General features: G+C 38.9%; 1 protein-coding gene across 5 annotated transcripts in view; it reads left to right on the top strand.

Moving 5' to 3' along the window:
- Window positions 1-21,217, top strand: part of LOC110836165 (nephrin) — a 700,179-nt gene that overhangs the window by 653,770 nt on the left and 25,192 nt on the right. For all 5 annotated transcript variants that reach the window (XR_015537708.1, XM_087358243.1, XM_087358240.1 and 2 more), the window contains 2 exons: window positions 12,620-12,750; window positions 20,810-20,969. Coding sequence is in view for 4 of the 5 variants with exons in the window: in XM_087358243.1 (XP_087214369.1) it covers window positions 12,620-12,750; window positions 20,810-20,969 (291 nt within the window). In the remaining variant the exon portion in view is untranslated. The remainder of the gene's footprint in view (window positions 1-12,619; window positions 12,751-20,809; window positions 20,970-21,217) is intronic.

Genomic DNA, 21,217 nt, shown 5'->3' with positions numbered 1-21,217 from the left:
TTAACAAATTCCCTCACTTCACTGAAATGTCACGAAGGACCTGTAGAGCGTACAGTGAAACAAAGGGAAGCCGATTGGAATTTGAGCCCTACATTTCGAAATTATTGATGTAGGCCTACTTTGGGATTAAAATAAACCTCAGTAAAACCTAAACTCAGATATATATATATATTTTTTTTTTGTTAAATCAAATTTTCTGGTTCAGGCTGTTATTATGATCACTAAATTGTAATATTTTTTTCCAATAAATAAATCCTCATTCCTCTAGAAAGACCTTAACAAAAACTGGTTGACTAACAGATAAAATATTCAGTATCTCAAATGTTAAAGTGTTTTAAGTAAATTTCTGTCGAATTTTCAGTCTTCTACATTTATTCTTGACTAGGAAACAGTCCTCGATTTCAAAAGATAGATGTACTTCCGCTGTTAGCAGTAGACTCGGTGGATCTCTTGAGGCAGGGAGGGGGGGTACTAAGGGTCCTTTCTGTAGTCTTCAAATTTTGTCTAGCCAGGGTTCGCTGTGTATTTCCCCTACATGTCGAGGACAGCAACCCGCATTGCTGGGCCGCAGCTCCCCGGGCTCAGGGGTCGCCTGCCCCCACCGCGCCACTCATTCCTGTAGGAAATCGATTGCACTGACGTCACATGCACAGTGCTGCCTCCTGTGTACTACATGCCACAAGTCTGTGCTGTCTAATTAGAATTGGCCACATGGAAAAGAAACTGGTGAAACAGTTAAAAGTGAGAGGCCAAGGTTTGTTGTTCTGCACAAGAGCTGTTGTACAAGATTTGCATTTGGAATGCCCAATAAATGTTTCTGCCTCGGCTCCTCTGACATGGTTTAGCTTCCCCAACTTTCTTATTAGCTTTCTCAATAATTCTCACTACCTATAACTGAATTATCTACATTGCATTCACCACAAATTATTGAGATTTTAAATCTAAATTTGACATTAATATAGAGGTTTGAACGGGCCAGGTTCATAAGATAGCGACCAGTGTTGTATAGAACATTAAGGACTATCTTGGGCCTTTCTGTTTTCGAAAAGAGAAAAATTCATCCGTAGTTGCGCTCATCTCGTGCTCGAAGCAAAATTGGACTCCGAAAACAAATCCCGCCGATTAGATTTTCTCGGGAATTTACACAGGTGTCCTCTCCTGAAAATAGTTCGAGATAATACCCTTCGAAGCTGACATTCGATGTCTTTCAACGTCCCTCAAATGCCAGAATATACTTCGATAATTGATAGTGCCGTTAAATAATTTATTCTGTGATATTGGCATTTGTGCATTGAAAGTAACATATATTAATGATGTGATATAAGGGACGATTGTAAATATATCGAGTTTCATTTGGGCTGGAATGAAGTCTGGCTCAGGAGCTGTACGGATAACATATCCGAAGATAGACTTCGGGTTTGCGCCGGGTACAATCTGAAATTTCTGTCCTTCGGGCCTCTACATTAACTCGCTATGAGGTAGACCATCGACTTAACTTCGAAGTAATTCCACAGCACATTTGCCTCAGTATTCTGGTACATATTTATCTCCCTGTGTTCAGTTAGCAAAGTAGGTTATTCATAATTCCCTTACACATTAGAAGAAATCTCTAGATTTGAATGGTGAAATGGATGGTGACATAGGATATGCCATTAGAAAGAGAAACTCTCCCAGTTTATTTTACATACCTCATAAATGATCTATGTGTCCGCACTTTGTGACACGGCAGACGTCAAGCCGATAATTCATTTCCGCCCATACCCGCTGCAGCAGGTCGAAATACTATTTTCTCACGCATATACATAGAGAACTGTAGGAATCTGAGTGACATTGCACGAATTTAGAGGTCATAGATATGTCAAGGTCATGCTAAGGTCACAATATATACTCAGTGTATAATTTGTGTTGGGATAGATTACGTTATGTTTGGTTAGGTTAGGTTGGGTTAAGTTAGGTTAGGTTGGGTTAAGTTAGGTTAGGTTGGGTTAGGCTACGTTAGGTTGGGCTATGTTAGGTTAGGCTAGGTTAGGTTAGACTTCGTTGAGGAAGAGTACGTTAGGTTAGGTTGTTTGTTTAGTGGATTTTGTTAGGTTAGGTAAATTTTCAAAATTTTTGTGACATTTTGACACTTATGACCACAATTCGTCACGCCGTTAGAGTACGTCACGCGTAGTTACGCTTTGTCACGCTAGAGCACGCTTGGGCACTCTTAGACTCACTTTTCAATTCTTCGTCATATTTAACCCTTATGGCGACCTCTCCGCACGCCTTTATAGCAGGTCACGCTTTGTCATTCTTGGACACTTTTGATCACGCTTTGTTACCGTAAATACCTGGTTGACCATACTAATGTCAATATGAGGCCACGTATAGGTCAAGGTTATATGGATTTCACGACATAATCGGCCCAATAGTTTGCCAGATACAAGTCTTCAAAAATCTCAAGGTCATATATTTTCACACTAATTTCTGCCAAACCGTAAATACCTGATTGACCATACTCTTGTCAAAATGAGGTCACGTATAGGTGAACGTCATATGGAAGTAACGACAAAATCGGCCCACTAATTTCCTAGATACGGGTCTTGAAATTTCTCAAGGTCATATCTTTTCACACTTATTACTTCCAAACCGTAAATACCTGATTGTTCATACTCATGTCAAAATGAGGTCAAGTACAGATCAAGGTCATGTGGAAGTCACGACAAAATTGGCCCACTAGTTTCCTAGATACGGGTCTCTAAAATTCTCAAGGTCAAAATGTTTTAACACTGAGTTCTGCCAAACCGTAAATACCTTGTAGACCATATTCATTTCAAGATGAGGCCACATATAGGTCAAGGTTGTATGGAAGTCACGACAAGATCGGCCCAATAGTTTGCCAGATACAAGTCTTCAAAAATCTCAAGGTCATATATTTTCACACTAATTTCTGCCAAACCGTAAATACCTGATTGACCATACTCATGTCAAAATGAGGTCACGTTTAGGTGAACGTCATATGGAAGTCACAACAAAATCTGCCCACTAGTTTCTTAGGTACGGGTCTTTAACATTCTCAAGGTCATATCTTTTCACGCTAATTTCTTCCAAACCGTAAATACCTGGTTGACCATACTAATGTCAAGATGGGACCACGTATAGGTGAAGGTCATATGGAAATTACGGCATAATCGGCCCACTAGTTTCTTAGAAACGGGTCTTTAAAATTCTCAAGGTCATATCTTTTCACGCTAATTTCTGCCAAACCGTAAATACCTGGTTGACTATACTCATGTCAATATAAAACCACGTATAGGTCAAGGTCATATGGAACTCACGACAAAATAGGCCCACTAGTATCCTAGATATGAGTCTTTAAAGTTCTCAAGGTCATATCTTCTAACGCTTATTTCTGCCAAACCGTAAATACCTGGTTGTCCATACTCATGTCAAAATGAAGTCACGTACAGGTCAAGGTCATATGGAAGTCAGGACAAAATCTGCCCACTAGTTTCCTAGATACGGGTCTTCAAAATTCTCAAGGTCACATATGTTCACACTTATTTCCGCTGAACCGTAAATACCTGATTTACCATACTCATATCAAAATGAGGTCACGTATAGGTGAACGTCATATGGAAGTCACGACAAAATCGGCCCACTAGTTTCCTAGTTACGGGTCTTTAAATTTCTCAGGGTCATATCTTTTCACACTTATTACTTCCAAACCGTAAATACCTGGTTGACCATACTCATGTTAAAATGAGGTCACAGATAGGTCAAGGTCATGCCAAGACCACGACAAGATCACGCAAACTGTTTGAGATTTAGAAGTTGCAAACTTTTCATGGTCATTCAAAATACTATTTCCTTACGCATTACATCGAGAACTGTAGGAATCTGAGTGGCAATGCACACATCATTTAGCGGTCATGGATATGTCAAGGTCATGTGAAGGTCACGATATTTACTCAGTGTCTAATTTGTGTTGGAATAAATTATGGTAGGTTGGGTTAGGTTAGGTTAGGTCAGGTCAGGTTAGGTTGGAGTGACCATAATCATGTTAGTTTGAAGTCACTTATAGATAAACTTAATCCATAAGGCAGGGCAATTACATTCCAAAAGATGAGGCTACTTGAGAAAGATAGTTTCAGTTTGTTTAGGTTTGATTATGTTAGGTTGGGTTAGGTTTGGGTGGGATGTGTTAGGTTATGTTTTGGTCTCTTATGTTGTGTGGTTAGGTTTGTATCGTTTTAGCTTTTGTTATTACGGGATAGGTATGTTGTGGATACGTATCTGTCAATGCCATTAAAGTTCAAGTTCATTAGAGAACGAAATTTTCCCACAGTTAATTTTGAAGAAACATGTATATCTTGGTGAACATACGTATCATTGAGGTTGCGTACAAATTTAGGTCATGTCACAGACACGACCAGATCTGTGGAGTCGGAGTCGAAGTCGGTAAAAATGTACCTATTCCGACTCCGACCTCGTTATAAAATCTTCAGAACTATTTCTATACCGTGTGAGACTTATATTTAAATATAGGTTTTAAGTCTAAAAAGTAGGCTCATGATTGTTTCGTTCACACCTGCGATTGGAAAGCACGATATGTTAGAAAGTTGAGCACCATTCTTCTTTAAAAAACAATTACTTTGATCAGGGTTAATGGTGTTTAAATGTTAACCACTGTCTCCAAACGCGTTTATACGTATCCTAAAATAGTGTAATAACACTAATTAATTCTATCTGTGAACCAGTGAACGATAATATGGTATCATTCAGCTCTGTCTCGTGAATAAAAGATATTCTGCAGGTCTTTCGGAATTTGTAGATTTATTCTAAAGCCTTCCCACATTTCCGTCTTGTCATTGTTGTATGTCTCCTTATACAAGGTTGCTTCTGTGGAACAATTCTGAGCTTTGTTGACCACGATTCCGTAATTTCTATGCGTATTTTTATTTCTCCTTCCATTTTAGTCCTTTTTATTATCGTTTTCTTCTCCTCTCTCGTTCGGCATTATGTTGCAGCTTGGTTAAAAGTTGGTTGTCCTTCATCCATTTCCAGAAGACGGAGGAGGAAGGCGCAGAGGCAAGGCAGCAAGTAGGAACTTGCCTCTTAATTATCTCTCGTCTAGCTGTGATGATGCAAACGCCTGAGGCACATTTCATAGATTGAAACAGTCGCTTTCAAAAGCACATAAACACATCCTCGCTTAACAGGAGACGAGACTGAGCGAATCTGTCGTGTTTTTCTGCTGTGCTTTCGGGATCTTCGGGGTCAGAAGTTTTCTGAAAGGGACGCAATTTCCTTCCTGATAAACAATTGGAGAACTCTTTGAAACATGTGACAGCTGTTCATCTACCAGTGAACACTGTACAAATCATTTCGTTGTCTTTATTTGATATTTAACCTCATAACCAAATCTGTACACCTGGTGGAATATTCTGTCACTTGTTTATAAAGTTCATGATTACATCGACTGATTTAGCTGTTATTTCCTGTTTTTTTCTCAGTTACTCATATATAACAAATAGATTTAATCTAACAGATATGAGCGTTGATGTCCTTTATAAGTTGAGTCATATAATAACTAACTTCCGGTACCTTTGTTATACGTTTACAGATTTATCTTGTTATGGAAGCCGGAGGTTCGACGCTGTGTGATAAGAATACTTACCATGCATAGTTGTAAATTCTATAGACTTTTCTCTCTGTCTTTCAACATAATATTTTATGGTGGTTTTTAGATACGATACTCCTGTATATTTTTATTATATTTCAGATCTAAATTTGGGTACCTATATTGTTACTGCCTTGAAATATTGATGTAAATATTTATTTAATTCTTGCATATCGGATTTCTAAAAACTTCTTAAAATCTTTTGAAATTTATTATGTTTATTATTTATTCCTAAGTAGTGCCCTCTGTATAAGCTTTTATGTATTATGAAATGTAAGGCTGCATTTTGTGTGTGTGAGAGAGGGAGGGAGAGAGAGAGAGACGGGAGGAGGTGGCTTATGGGACACAAATGCGGTTAAAGAAAGTGGAAGCGACAAGAATCTCTGAGCTAGTGTAGCGTTACTACTGTCATAAAGCCACCCGAAACAACGAGGCCGGGTGTCGCTCAACTTTATCATTTTTATGCAAACATTCTACAGGGAATCCATTCGAATTCTAGCCATTCTCCATTTCAAACGCATTGACCGCCTTACCCAAGGATATAAAAACTTGGCATAAATCAAACTGTGCGTACTAATCTGTGATTAGTTTTGTAGAAAAAGGGCAGTGAGATAACGAAAATTGCAAACATGAAGTGGATTAAATTTGGGAATGCTTGTCACCATTCAGTTCGAAATATTTTATTTTACAGTCTCCATTCTAAGCACCGAAACATTAAAATATATAAAAATATAATTTTACCTGTATTTCATATGGGTGTGAAACTTTGTCCCTATCCCTTACGAACGAATACAGATTGTCATAGTTTAAAAACAGGTTACTGACTAGACGATTTCTTTTTTGAGAGAAGCAGGCTGGGCAACGTTTCATAACGAGTAACCTAATATTTCTTCAACAAATAATATTAGGAAGAAACAGACGGCTGGTCATACAGCACGCATGAAGGATATTAGAAATATGTGTAATTTTTAAGATGGCTCTTTCCTGGGTTGTTGTACAGTGTGGTCTTGTAAGAACTTTACTTACGTTTCAGAGGTCCGGACGTCTGTAAAGTTGGTAAATTTCTAGTAAGGGAAAGCGTTTTACATTTACATCAGAAGTAGTGACCAAGTTACTGTTTTGCATATCCTGGCGTTCAGCGTTTCGTATTGTGAAGGGGTGAACATAATTTTCGAAATTAATAACATAATCATTTCCAGAGTGTATTATTCTTTTGATTTTTGTTTACCGGTTTTGCCTGTGGATATTTAAATTTCAAACATGATGAAATTATTTGTTGCTGTTGCTGGTTTTGTGGTCTCCAGATGTGAACTGTAGACGTTGAATAAATAGTCGCCACAAGAGACAGGTCTCCAGCTTGGCTGTTGCTAGCACCTGGTCACCGTAAAATATTCTGCGCTACAGAACTTTCACAATGGCCGTTAAGTCAATTTAATCACCGCACAGCAACTAAGTAAATTCCATTAACATTGTAATAACTGACTCTTCATATGAAAACAGTTGGATCTGTAGGACAAAAACAGCAAACAAGAAACTTTGTTCCTCCGTACATCCGTCCCTTTGTATACCACGCAGTCCTTCATTTCATCCTCACTTTAGAATAGACTATATCGGTAGCAGATTTATTTCCATTTGCTACTTGTGTTTTTTCTCTGAAACCAGAGATGCTAAGGACAACATTACGTGGCTAATCATGCTTAAATAAGAAAATAACTATAACTATTAAAGATTAAATATACGAGGAACGGAGAGAGATAATATCATTTTTAGGTTCACCCTTGTCCTATGTAATGAGTATTTTTATTTCTTGAACTCCCACACCATCACATTATTCTTAAAATTAACTTCGTTTATTTAGCTTAATGGATTCAGCAACTGACTGTGGCCGAAGGTGTGCAGTTCGAAAGTTAAATCCTGGGAACCATGTAAATAAAGTATACGGTTCTATGATAAAATTTCGAAGAAAGGCCAGACCATCAGATTTCATATTCTGGTCCCGTTTCTTGTAGAGATTACTGTCGCGTGGTGTCAACTGTTGTGTTTGCTGCCCTGGAAAATTGTGCCGTAGACAAGAAGATATACTTGCACACAGCGTCTCCATGCATCATCTTTTTTTGTAGCCCTATCTTTGTCTCTCAGTGCAGCAAAAATTACGAATGACATTGTTTGTTGTTTTTTTGAATTCGGTTTAGCGAAATTTCTGCTGGAAGGAAACTTTTTAAATATAGCCACTTTCTAGTTGATACAGTCTTTTGAGAAACTGCTTGAATTGCATAGCGCATAATGGAGATAACCCAATGTGATTTTGTGTCCTTGTGTTTCACATGAAATAAACTTAGAACATTAATATTTTCTGACATGTTTCGAGTTGTTAGCTTCCGTAGTGTGTGCGTGGTCCCATATTGCACATACCGACAGGTCAGGTACCTTTTTCCCCTCTTACGTTCATGCTTTGTTTTGTTTTGTCCGTGACCATGTTGTTCTCCATAGCAGTCACCACTTCAAATTCTCATACATACACAGGCCATGTTAATGACAGAATGCAGTGAAAGAAAACTCTTAATTAGTTTGCTGGCAGAGTACGGAATGATCAACCAGTCGAAAGCTGTGGTCTCTGACGCTACATAGGGATATATCTAACGTTTCTACATTACGCCACTCTGAAGCGCCTGCAGCATTGTGTTTAGAGAGCCCGCAATGCTTTCAGAATGTCAGATGATTTGCCTGCCTCGTAGGTGAATGAGGAAAACAGAGGAACAACATCGTGGAATGTATTCGATTTCTGTCCAATTATACCGCATTCCTATGGGAGTTTAGAGAGTAAGAGAGAGAAAATACAAATATGAAAATAATTGGAGTGATGGACGAGGTATAAAAGCTGGAATGTAGTAACTAGTTTGCTAGAAATAGTACTGGTTAGAAAGTGTAAAAGGAATAAATTAAATTAATTCGTGAAGTGGGTATGAATGTTTAACGCCACTCTGATCGAAATGATTCGGTAGTCTTTCACCCTGAGGAAAGGTTTCTCGGGACTTGACTTGGTAGAAGGTTGGGAGACGTAGAATTGAACGACAGAAGAGGCAACAGTCAAGGATAAATGCAAGAGTAGGAAACGAAAAGAAAAAGATGGGTCTGTAGTGAAGTGAGGAGGACGTGTTGATTTGCTGTAGTATTGGCGGCATCTTATTTTGCTTTAAAATATCGTCTTTAGAAGAAAAAAAACAGAAGATGCACCAAAGTAAAAAGGGAGAGAATAGAACTGAAACGAAATCCAATTTAAGACCTTTTCTACCCATGATATGTCTCTTTCTATTTTATTCTTTCTCTCTCCATCAAAGTTTAGTACTAGAATCTCCTGAAGATGTCTCTTCTAACCACTGTTCGGTCAACATTGATTGAGTTTGCCGCAGCTGCTGTAGCAGGAGAAAAGTCCTTGTTGGTTTATGGAGGGCATTGCACAACTTGCTGCCATTTGTATCATATATGTTATTTCAGTGATGTGCTGAAAGTGGAAAGAATGAAGCCACCTGTAAAGGGTATAGACAGTGGCTCCTGAACTCGGCATCGAACGGTGCACAAAAATACTACACTCCTCTCGAAGTCCGCGCATTTACCACCTGTTCACAAGATGTGCAAAAGCTTTGAACGCCAGACCAGTGGGTTTATTCATTCTTGGATTATTTACAGGCGTTGTTTCAACTTCATAAGTTAATTGGCGTCATTGAAATGTGCAAATGATGTTGAACTGTGAGTTGTAAGGATTTTGACTGAGGGGACCATGACCTATTTTAAGAAATTATCGTGTAATTTGGCTGGAGAGATCGAGGGAAAACCACGAAGAGTATGATATAGCCCGCATCCGATAAACAGGTCTGAATTAATTTTGAGTGCTTCCGGAGAACACGTCTGCAGCGTCCCCGCTGTACCATCGCATCCAGTCGTCGTCATCGTCTTGAAGAAATCCGTTTGAAAACGATCAGACAAACAAGCGAGACCAAAAATCTGAGATTGTCGCGTTGAGCACGGAAATATCCCGGGGAAAGAATGCGACAGAAGAACAGAAATTTGCTTTCAAAGTGTGGAAGTGTGTGTTAAAGTTTTCTACCTTAGAAAGGAAAGTGTATTTTCCAAATACGCGAAACTTGATTTCAAGCATTATTCACTCCATACTCCATCTTACAGAGTTTTTGTTTTGTTTTGTTTTTTTCCGAGAATACAGCATGTAGTTTCACAAGCGAGGAGGAGCATTGAATTCCCGACAGAGGAGTGTGCAGGTAACCGTTTGCGACGTTTCTAAACTCGTTTCACAGTGTAGAAGTGAAAAGCGAGTGAGTATCTTCTTCGCTTAGTGTAAGAATCGTTACACTCATGCCGAACAAGACTCTGTTTCAGCTGTTCTGAACATGGCTTGCCTGCCGTCCGAATGTGCAGAACTTTAATAATAATACAGTCAGGATAAAGTTAAACGAATCTCAATTGTTTTACAAAAATTACGATAAGATCTCTGGTACTTGGAAGTGGTATTTGAGTAACACTTGCCTTAAATGAAATTTGTAAAGTCGGAAACGGGCTTCAGAAGAGAGTAGGGTTGTAAATAAATTATGAAGTCATTATGATATAATTTCTTTAGATGTTCCTTTGAACGAATTTTAGCGATAAATGGGTGTTACTTCAGAAAGAAAGAAAAAAAAGAAGCAATATAAATAATTAACTGATTCTAAATAATGCAATAAAGTATAATCGGAAAGGAAGACTCCAGGATAAGGTTGAGTGAGGAAGGAATAAGCTACTTTCTTTAATACACTAATGAATGAATAAGTATTGAAACTAACGAAGATACCTGAGAAGTCTCTTGCGGACCCTAAAGGTCCATGTTCACAGGACCCGCCACTAGTCCCTGTCTTGAGCCAGATGGATTCTATCCGCAACTTTATATTACATTTGTTTAAAAATATATATTATGATACGTCTTCCACCATCGAAGCCTAGTTCAGCCTACGTCTGCAACCTGGTGTCTTCCCTTCGGTTTTTATGACTGAAATTCTGTATGAATTTCTCGTCTCTCCCATTTGTGCTACATGCCAGTTCATTTCTTACTCCTTTGTTTCATCAGCCTAATAATATTTTTGTATATGTCTTATTTGAAGTGTTTTTCTGATACATCGTTTCTGTAAAAAATAAACATGATTTATGACTACGTAATATAAGCTGCAGTAAATATGGCGACAACAGATTTGTGTCTCAAATAATATTGTGTCTGAAGTAAACGGGCAACGATGTCAGTGCGATATATCTGTAAAGAAGTCGTTACGAAAATTAATACTCGAATCTGGAATACCCTTTTCTGTTCTTGTATTCATTTGCCCGTGTTGCATGAAGTGAGTAAGTTAATGCTTTGCCGATAACCATGGCAACGCGATATGAAAAGTGAAATCCGAGATGCTGAGAAGTGTTTCCCAGAAAATTAAATTAAAGGTTCCATCCATTTCTGCTAATGGAATATAAGCCACAGTGCAATATTTCAGCCTTTGCTCCAATCCCCATTCTAATTTCTATGCATAAATGTACTCTACTTGATACATGTACTTATTGAAATATAAACTGCGTAGATGTCTTCGTAGGAGAAATTAAACCGAAATTCTACAGTATATGTTACAATCTTAGATATGCAACTTCTGTGCTATACTGCGTGTAATCCTGCGAGGCTTCAAATAGAGCTTTTAGTTATAACAATTGTTTTTTGAGCACACAGATACTTTATGTATTCACATTCTGTTAAAATGTTATCCTCGATACGTTTTTTTAATAAAGCAATACTCCTCTCTTTATTTCTTTACTTTTCTTATCGAGTTTGTTACTTGGTTTTGGTAAGTCTCGTGGTTAATTTCAAACTACAGATTAACATGTACATTCGGATATAATACATTGTCCGGAAAATAACTTAATGTATCTGGTATGCACTGTTAATAGACTGTTCGTCCCAGGGATTTCGTCCAGTTGCTTTCAGAATGGTTCTTGCTTTCTTTCACGTTGCACATTACTCGTGTATCAAGGAAGCGTCCCCTTTTCTCCTGCGTTGTCTTAAACTTGCGCGAAAATAATTTTATTGTTTTTCATTGTAATCCTCTGTAAGTAAAGTAACTAAAGTAAAGTTTGTCCCACTATACGCCATGTAGGCGTTTGGGGTGAGTGGAGGTATAGCTCCTCTCTTCCTTGACCTCGGCACTAGATGGGGGTGAGTGGTCAGCATCACGCCCCGGCCGGCTTTACCCCCGGGAAAGGACCCCGGTACCCATTGTAGAGGCGGCTGGGTGGGCCCCAGAGGCTAGAGGAAAAATCCTCTGCCCCCGTCGGGGATCGAACCCCGGTCGTCCAGCCCGTAGCTAGTCACTATACTGACTGAGCTAATCCTCTGTACCAGTTTTTTTATATTCTTTACCGCCATGGTGCTGCATAATAATCGCATTGTGCGTAAGTAGTTGTCAAGAAACGAATCATTGGTAAAAACTGCCTGGAAATCTTGCTAGAGACGACAGAGACGAAGGGATTTTATATATATATAAGATATACATAAATTTCTTTGGTCATGAGGTTTCAATATTTCTCAATTTTTTATCTTTCCTTTTTGTCCCCCAGTTCCGAACAATGCCCTCGTGACTTGTTCCCATACTCTCCATTATTACCTTTGTCATGCTTGAATCGGTAATTAAAATGTCCGTTCTACGGAGTTGCCTGCTTAACGGTAGCGGCATTCTACGGCGACACACGGCCAGTTGGATCGCAAATAAGCCGTCTGTCGAAATTGTTGATAGACATCCGTCATCACCTTGCGTAGTCAATTATGATGATTATTGGTGTCTTTTGCAGTTCATATTATCAATAACTTTGTTTTCCTTAAGCCACATTGGTCCTAACTCATTCGTCATTTTCTTTATTTTTTATCGTATTTTTCAGATGTGCCAATTGTGAGTCTGGAGCTGGGAAGTAATCTGAATGCCAGTTCGATACGTGAAGGAATCGATGTGTACTTCGAGTGTAACATAAAGTCTAATCCTTGGGTATACAAGGTCAGCTGGAGGCATAACGTAAGTGTACACAAATGTTACACCTGTGGATTCGTTGTTATTTGGAATCTTCACGTTTTACATTACACATGTATTTGAGGAAATTGCGCCTGTAATTTATGCAGCGCTGTAGTTCAATCAATGCGTGAAACTGAGGTTAATACAAAGAGCTGCGTTGAGAATTTTGGTGGTGAAACATCGAAACACCTTGAATAAATCTTAATGGGAAGAACAAAAAGTATATTTGGTGATGTTGATGACGAGGCTACACGGCGCAACAACCCAAAAGACATAAATCTTAAGAGACCAGAATTATTTCCGTGAAATTTCGTATTGAAGTCATAACACAGGTGCTAATTTTCTTTATTCCTTATATAAATACAAAATATGAAGACATCAGTCTTTAGTGGTGTGTAGTTAATGACAGACAACGTATGGGTTCCTGAACGTTAACGCTATTGAATAAGTTAAAGTATATACACTTTTAATGTAATTGTTTAGTCCAGAAGGCCAGAGTTACAAGTAAGAAAATAGTTGAATATATTTTAGTATATTTGAATTAATGGCTTTCTTCCGAGGTAGTTCGCTTTCAGAAGTAGTTCACTGCTACAACATGGGTTATGCCAATTTTGATATTAGTAGACAGACTGTACAAGCAATTGCTAGTTGATTCTCTGAAATTCTGAGAGTCTGTGACATTTACGTTGACTTTGTCCGTTGACTGATACTTGTTATAACAGACAATGTCCACCATAACTGTGGAAGTTGATAATTGTTTAATTATGTTTCTGTAATATCCAAAATATTATCGTCGTCACCACAAAAGCCAATCATTTAAAAAACATTCTCACCAGTTTAGTGTAATTCAGATACCCACAACCCGTGTTTTAAGGATGTCATGTACTATCCCCATAAATGTCCCGGCCTATCAAGTACTATTTCCCAATCAAAATCATATACATTTTTCATTTTTTCCTTTTGGTTCAAATTTCTTTCCCATAACTTCCTTGATCTGATCACCCTGGCAACAAAGGCAGAGTTAAAGTTACTTAAACCTTTGCCAAATGACTGTCAGTACTCAGTAGAGCCGCTTAACTGCCAAACCGTTCGCTTCACGTTGAGCGTTTCCTTATCCAACGCTGTATCATATTCATAATACGATTTAAAGGACAGACTGCACGGAAAAAGGGGGTAAAAAAGAAGACTGGCTTTGACTAATTTCGTTTCGTCTGTAATTGTGTTACATTTGCACTTCAAAACCCCTTTGTAACTTGTTAAAAGCAGTAACTGTCACTTCCAATATGACAAAATCTAATTTCAACTCATACTTTTAGGTGTAATGGACGGAGAAGTGCGAATCACGAAACAAATGTAACGTAAAAAATTAATCCAGCGATAAAATTGTACCTGGTGTGTGCTTTTATTACTCAAAATTGAAATACTGTATGTAGCCCCACTGTTTTCGTTTTAATAAGATAACTATGTATTATAATTTTATTTTAAAGGAATGTAATTTTAAAACGTAAATCATTGGCGGCCCTGTTCCGTATTCGGGCTGCATCCAGTTAACATGTTCCTTCTGGGGTTGATCGTCAGATATTCATGGTTTTCCTCACTCTCTCCAGACCTTCGTATTCCTTAAAATATATAATAAAATACAGGTCAATACACAAAACTATATTTGGGTGTTAAAATTTAAAATTTAAATGTTAAAATTTAAAATTTTAAATTAGCGCTATTCATCACTATAAGGATGTTACATTTGCGCGCTTTTCTTCATTTCACAACATGTTTCGATGTAATACATCATCTTCAGGTGTTGTTTTTTGATGTATTACATCGAAACATGTTGTGAAATGAAGAAAAGCGCGCAAATGTAACATCCTTATAGTGATGAATAGCGCTAATTTAAAATTTTAAATTTTAACATTTAAATTTTAAATTTTAACACCCAAATATAGTTTTGTGTATTGACCTGTATTTTATTATATATTTTAATCCAAAACACAAACATGACGCATGTAAACCTTAAACTTCGTATTCCTTTTCAGTGCCCACCGACTTGCTGTTATGTGGCGCCTGTAGCTACTGTAGATACAGCACTTCTCTTAAATACGCTGTGTGACACGGTTATTTCACGTAATTTACTTTTAGTCTAAGAATCCCCTCCAGATACGGATCACGAGTAATCAATCATAACCGTCATCTGAAAAGCTCGTCGTTAAATCCTGGTCTGATCCAGTTCTTCCAGTTGTCATATACATAATATTTCATTTTAAGACCACTTTTCTATTACACTTGCATTTACGTCTTTCTATCCTGAGTAGTTGCCTTCCGTGAACTACTTAAGTACCGTGAATTTAATATTTTGTCAAGCTACATACTCATTACATCTCAAATTTTATTAATCTAACAGTGTCATGTGAAGGAAATCGCTGTCTACTTATCCATACGTCGCTGTTTCGCTTTCATGTACCGTACAAAGACAGTTCTGAACCATATGAAGTGATGGATTTCCTGAGTACGCGTATCTTTCCTTCGCCTATACTTTAATTTAACTTGTTCCTTAATGTTGAGACAAAGAACTATAATTTTAGAACTTTTAGAGTGTTTATTAATAGCTCTTGGTGATCTGTGATTTCGTTTTTGCTCTTTATATTCTACATACAACGCAAGAAAATGTTCTAGGAATTGTATTCCCTTATTTCTAGACCAGCTTCTATACAGGCTTGTAATTCACTTCTGATCTAACATAGTTACATTGAAATCGCATTAATTTGGGTTAATGAGGACAATGGGTAGTCCGAAATATGAAGAAAATAAAGACGTATGTTTATTAAAATGTTTACAATTATGTTATTTTTATTACAAATTGCATACTACGCGTGTGCTTCCATACTTGTCAAAGCCGAAAGGAAATGGGAAATTGGGTTATTAAATTTTTGAGTGGGTGGGGTAATCCCTATTCATCGTAAATCAAGTGCGTCTATAAAAAGAAGGCAGTCCGAAATATGGAGAGTCCATATTAGTGAGGTTTTGCTGTATTATTTTCACTTTGAGTTAGCTTAATCTCCATTAGCTACGTAATTCTGTGTGTTGCATTCATTTCCAATCGTTTCTAATTATTATGAATTTTACTAATTGAGTATTCAGTGTAAAAATTATAGCACAAAATGACTGAAGCTTTAAAATAGTATAGCCACTTTTGAATTGGAAATTAGCTGTTTAATTTATGTTATAATTTTACCATATCCTCCACATTATGGGATTATTTTTTTATTTTTAATAACTTATGTAAAATGTGGAACGTTAATGTCATATTTAACTTTATTGTATTGTATGCAGGTATGAGAATAATATTGAAAATATTGGTATAGTGGAGAGTGAAATATTGACAGTTGGCGTTAGGCAGTCAGTGCATTTCAAGCTTTATTCTGAAAGGCTTTTGTATTTCATTGAAACAAAACAAACGTGTGGTGACGTGGTCCGAGCCAAGCTTCTATCCGCACACAAAGAAACGCGATACGCATTCTCTTTCAGGCAGATCTGTTGTCAGGGCTCACATGCCCTGTCACATTGGCGAGCTACACTGTCGGTAAGGTTTCCGTATTATTTTCAGTTTATTTTAACTTGTTTTTCCCGATTTCTGGGATCGCACTGAACCGAAACTCCGGTCCACCTTATACTCGCTGACTCGGTTGCTCGTGTATTCTACGCCCCGAGATATTCGTGGGGAAACCAAGGAACATTGAAGGCAGTTGAACATAACAATCAATTAAATTAAATCCCAATCAATTTTGAAGTTAAACAAACAAACAAAAATTTAATGTGAAAAATTGATAAAAAGGCAAGAATTACAAAAAAAGAAACTGTGTTACAAAACAAGAATACAACTAATCTTTCGGAAGATAAAATTAAAGTTACACAAACATACGCCCAAGTGTGTCCATACTTGATGGCAGCCACACCTTCAACATCCAAGAAAAAACCATTCTCCACTTAAAACAGAATACTACGTAAGGCCCCCCCTTAAAAAAATTGAATGTTTGTAGGCGCAGTTGGCTGCCTACAAACTCCCCTTTAGCCGCCGGACCGGCTTTACACTGATATCAAATATAGTATATCATCACCATCACCTCCACCTCGTAGCCACGCTACGTTACAACACCATACGACAATTATCTGGCGAAGTGCAACTAAAGGCGTTCACACCTTTTCAACCTTGCCACTTCCCAATACTACTCACGGTACCCCATGGCACGCCTTCTCCGGCTGTCACACCAGCCTCAACACAACATCATACACAAAATAATACACATACATCCGTATACACACAACACTCGCACACACCCAACACCCAGTGAATTTACAGATACACGATACGTACATAACAACGTTCTTTCCAAAGCTTCAACTTTTCTCCGCGACCTTATTTACCTTATGGTCCGCGAAGAATCATGAAAGATCAAATCCCAAACATTGATCAGTCATCCATTTGAATCACACCAGGATTCAAAGGCTCGATCTTGTCTCGGCGTGACACACGCCCCCATGAGACCAAGATAGCCGCTAGCCTCACTACCAGGCATAAGCTTGGATCACGTGTTCCACTACGCAGTAGCTCGTGATCAAACCGGTGTTTCCCCCGTCTTATCGCGCTGCTACTCTCGCACAGAGGCATCCCATACTACCTTATGCAACAGTCTGCAGACGCGATACATTCACCAAAACGACAATTACACTTTCATTTACACGCTAACAAAAGATTAATTACATGATTAAACAAATACAATTCCCGTCAACCTATATGACGATACATACACGACAGTATGGTGAGGCCCTTTGCTACAACCGGGCCACACCCTATCACAAGCACAGCATACTTACAAGTTCCATTTATTCACAACAAATAATGACACAACAAGAAGATAAACTTATGTACAGGATGCAGATCCAGCTGACTATTCATAATGAACGTACTAAGTTATGTTTGGACCAAAATTGACGGCCTCCACAATTTTTTTGGTGCCAGACATAACTCTACGCACGTCTGTCCATTATGACCGTCGAGCCGGAAGAGAGAGACCCAAGCCAGGTCAATCCTAATCACGCGTCTTCCCGAGCCTGAGACATGGAGAGGGGGGGGGGGGGGAAAGAAGCTAATTGGTTCGTAATGACGTAAGGGAACATAGAGGATTATGCTAGCTGGATCATCGTCTTGCGGTACTTCACCTTCTCGTGGCCAGCCAAACACAGTTCAAGTGCCGGCCGCCAGAGGTCATTGAGGCCCTGAACCTAAAAACGGTTCAGTATCCCCCCCTTCATCCAAGAAAAACTTGAACAAGTTTTTCGTCACACTTTTTTTCCACCTCCGAAGAACATAATCACTCAGATGTTGAAGGATCCCAAAGGATCGAGCACGTAGTGAAAACTCGAGCCCACCATGACCACACACAGCAGCCACGAGTAGCCCCAGTCTCACCATCACACAGGCCGAAGGATTCGCGCATTTCCGGACGTGCACTTCCGGATTTGCACAAGGTAGAATTCCAGAGTCTATCAGTAGAAAGTCCATCTCCTGACCAGCAGGAACGCCTCACTCACTGACAACTCCTTCTTCCATCTCAAGCCGAAGTGTTTTACAGATGTTACTTGAATATTCTCCGGGGCAGGGTTCTCCACTCCATCACAGTACCCAATCTTAATTTGACGATCACCAATCCAGCCAGAGGGAAAGAAAAAAGGAACACGGAAATGTCTCTCAGCTCCTGCAACTAGGAAAACCTTTACAGCAAGAAACACACAAATGCCCATACTTCACTCATACCAAGTTACATTGGTCTCACATCATTCAAACAGTACATTCCTATCAGTCATCGAAAAGAAAGAACTTCTTCAACTGCTCAAACTGGGTCTTTCACACCAAGACTCCAGTGTCAATTTCGCTAGTTGTACCGTCTCAGCAGTTCAGAATTTTTGCTATCACAAGCGGAACCGACCATGTGTTCTCAAACTTCGCGAAGCATTTCAACAACTTGGAACTGGCGAGGTGAAGCCTCACCAATACCCATTCTCCCTTACGGAACTCAGCCTGCCTCCTAAGACTGCTTGTACCTGTCGGCTACCTTCATCTAGCCACCTGGACGTTAGACCTTGAAGGCAGGATGGTCTCATCTCAGCCCACTTCCATTACTCGCGCCCTTATCTCCTCCCATGAATCACTGCTGGTACGTTCAACCGCTCAGCCGTTTGAATGGCTTGCTCCTTTGTCAGACGTTTAATCCACGTTGTGGCATGTTGGTCACATAGAACACAAACAACCAAAATATTAATAACACACTAGTCAGCAGTAAATCCAAAACTTTGCCCAATATGGCACAACAAAACAATTTTTCATTAATCTAGTTCACACAGAGTTACACAGTGAATTTTACAAAAACACAAGTAATGAACATACAATTTAAGAAAAATTAATAATGAACAAAACTAAGTTAACCTTTAACAAATAAAACCTAAGTATTTAATAAAAAAAACCTCAGTATTCAAAACCACGCTCTGCTACCATTTATGAACCGTTAGCTGCTGCTCCTCTGGTCCATTTGCTACCATTTATGAACCATCAGCTCATCCGGTCCACCTAATACTCGCTGACTCGGTTGCTCGTGTATTCTACGCCCCGAGATATTCGTGGGGAAACCAAGGAACATTGAAGGCAGTTGAACATAACAATCAATTAAATTAAATCCCAATCAATTTTGAAGTTAAACAAACAAACAAAAATTTAATGTGAAAAATTGATAAAAAGGCAAGAATTACAAAAAAAGAAACTGTGTTACAAAACAAGAATACAACTAATCTTTCGGAAGATAAAATTAAAGTTACACAAACATACGCCCAAGTGTGTCCATACTTGATGGCAGCCACACCTTCAACATCCAAGAAAAAACCATTCTCCACTTAAAACAGAATACTACGTAAGGCCCCCCCTTAAAAAAATTGAATGTTTGTAGGCGCAGTTGGCTACCTACAAACTCCCCTTTAGCCGCCGGACCGGCTTTACACTGATATCAAATATAGTATATCATCCATTTACTCACAAATGAATAACACAGCACAAAAATAAACTTATGTACAGAGTGCAGATTCCGTCGACTACCATAGTCAGCGTACTAAGCTAAATTTGAACCAAAATTGACGGCCCCCACATTTTTGGTGCCAGATTTAACTCTACGCACGTCTGCTTACTATGACAGTCGAACCGGAAAGAGAGAGACCCAAGCCAGGTCAATCCTAATCACGCGTCTTCCCGAGCCTGAGACATGGAGAGGGGGGGGGGGAAAGAAGCTAATTGGTTCGTAATGACGTAAGGGAACATAGAGGATTATGCTAGCTGGATCATCGTCTTGCGGTACTTCACCTTCTCGTGGCCAGCCAAACACAGTTCAAGTGCCGGCCGCCAGAGGTCATTGAGGCCCTGAACCTAAAAACGGTTCAGCACAGTGCCATCTCCATACTTGGCCGCCGTGAACATCTGAACTCACTCTTCATTGTTAATATTAATTTCAGATAACCAGGAAATAATTAATTTGTAAAGTAACATTAGTTTGGATTTCCTTATCTGAGTGTCTTGAAACAAAGAATGTTTCTCTACAGAAGATTCTTTTTAACTGTGGTGCTGAAATTTCATTTGTGGGCTGGACATTGGATTTGTTTCAAGTTTAGTGGCACGAAGCTATAAAGAGTGCACAAACAGCATGAGAGTGAGAAAGCATGTGACTCGCCCGGAAAATTACCTCCCTTTGATGTTCCGTACAAGCCAGTGCCTCAGTGCCTGGACGAGTTCAGAATTATAATTCTTTGTACACTCGACGAAATAAATGACAAGCGACAAATGCCTTTTTTGCGAGAAACATGCCCGTCAACACAAAACCCTGTTTGCTGGTTCTGGACAATATAGATTTATGAAAATTTGTGTTGAATAAGATTGTGAGCCTACGATTTAATTTATCTGAGCTTTGGCAACAGAGACATAAGGTGTACTGTAACACTGAAGGTCCATTAACAGTAGTCCTTACTGCAGGGTATGACGCTGTTCAACAACGCAAGTGTGGGCACAATCGTGAGCAACCAGAGTCTGGTATTGCAGTCAGTATCAAGGGCTCGAGCTGGACTCTACACGTGTGTCGGCAGTAATCAGGAAGGAGATGGCGAGAGCAACCCTGTCTATCTGGACGTGAAATGTAAGTCATCTTGTTTCAGAAAGCAACATGAGCGCCCAGTTCAGTCTTTTCTGTTGAGATTATCACCTCATTAATGTTTCTTGCGCAGAGGAATTTGATTTTTAGGGCCCGTTGTAGCCTACCAGGCTGAAATATTTTTGTTTCATCACGAGTCGTAATGCTCTCTCTGTACAAATAATACTTTGCTACTTTGCAGAAAAAGGTACAAGTGAAAAATATATATAAATGTCGCCCTGTGCTTAAGCACC

Source organism: Zootermopsis nevadensis, unplaced genomic scaffold (genome assembly GCF_977971745.1).
Source record: "Zootermopsis nevadensis isolate Lab colony 2312 unplaced genomic scaffold, Znev_1.0 Znev_ptg000029l, whole genome shotgun sequence".
Lineage (NCBI taxonomy): Eukaryota > Metazoa > Arthropoda > Insecta > Blattodea > Termopsidae > Zootermopsis > Zootermopsis nevadensis.
This window is presented reverse-complemented; position numbering and strand designations above follow the sequence as displayed.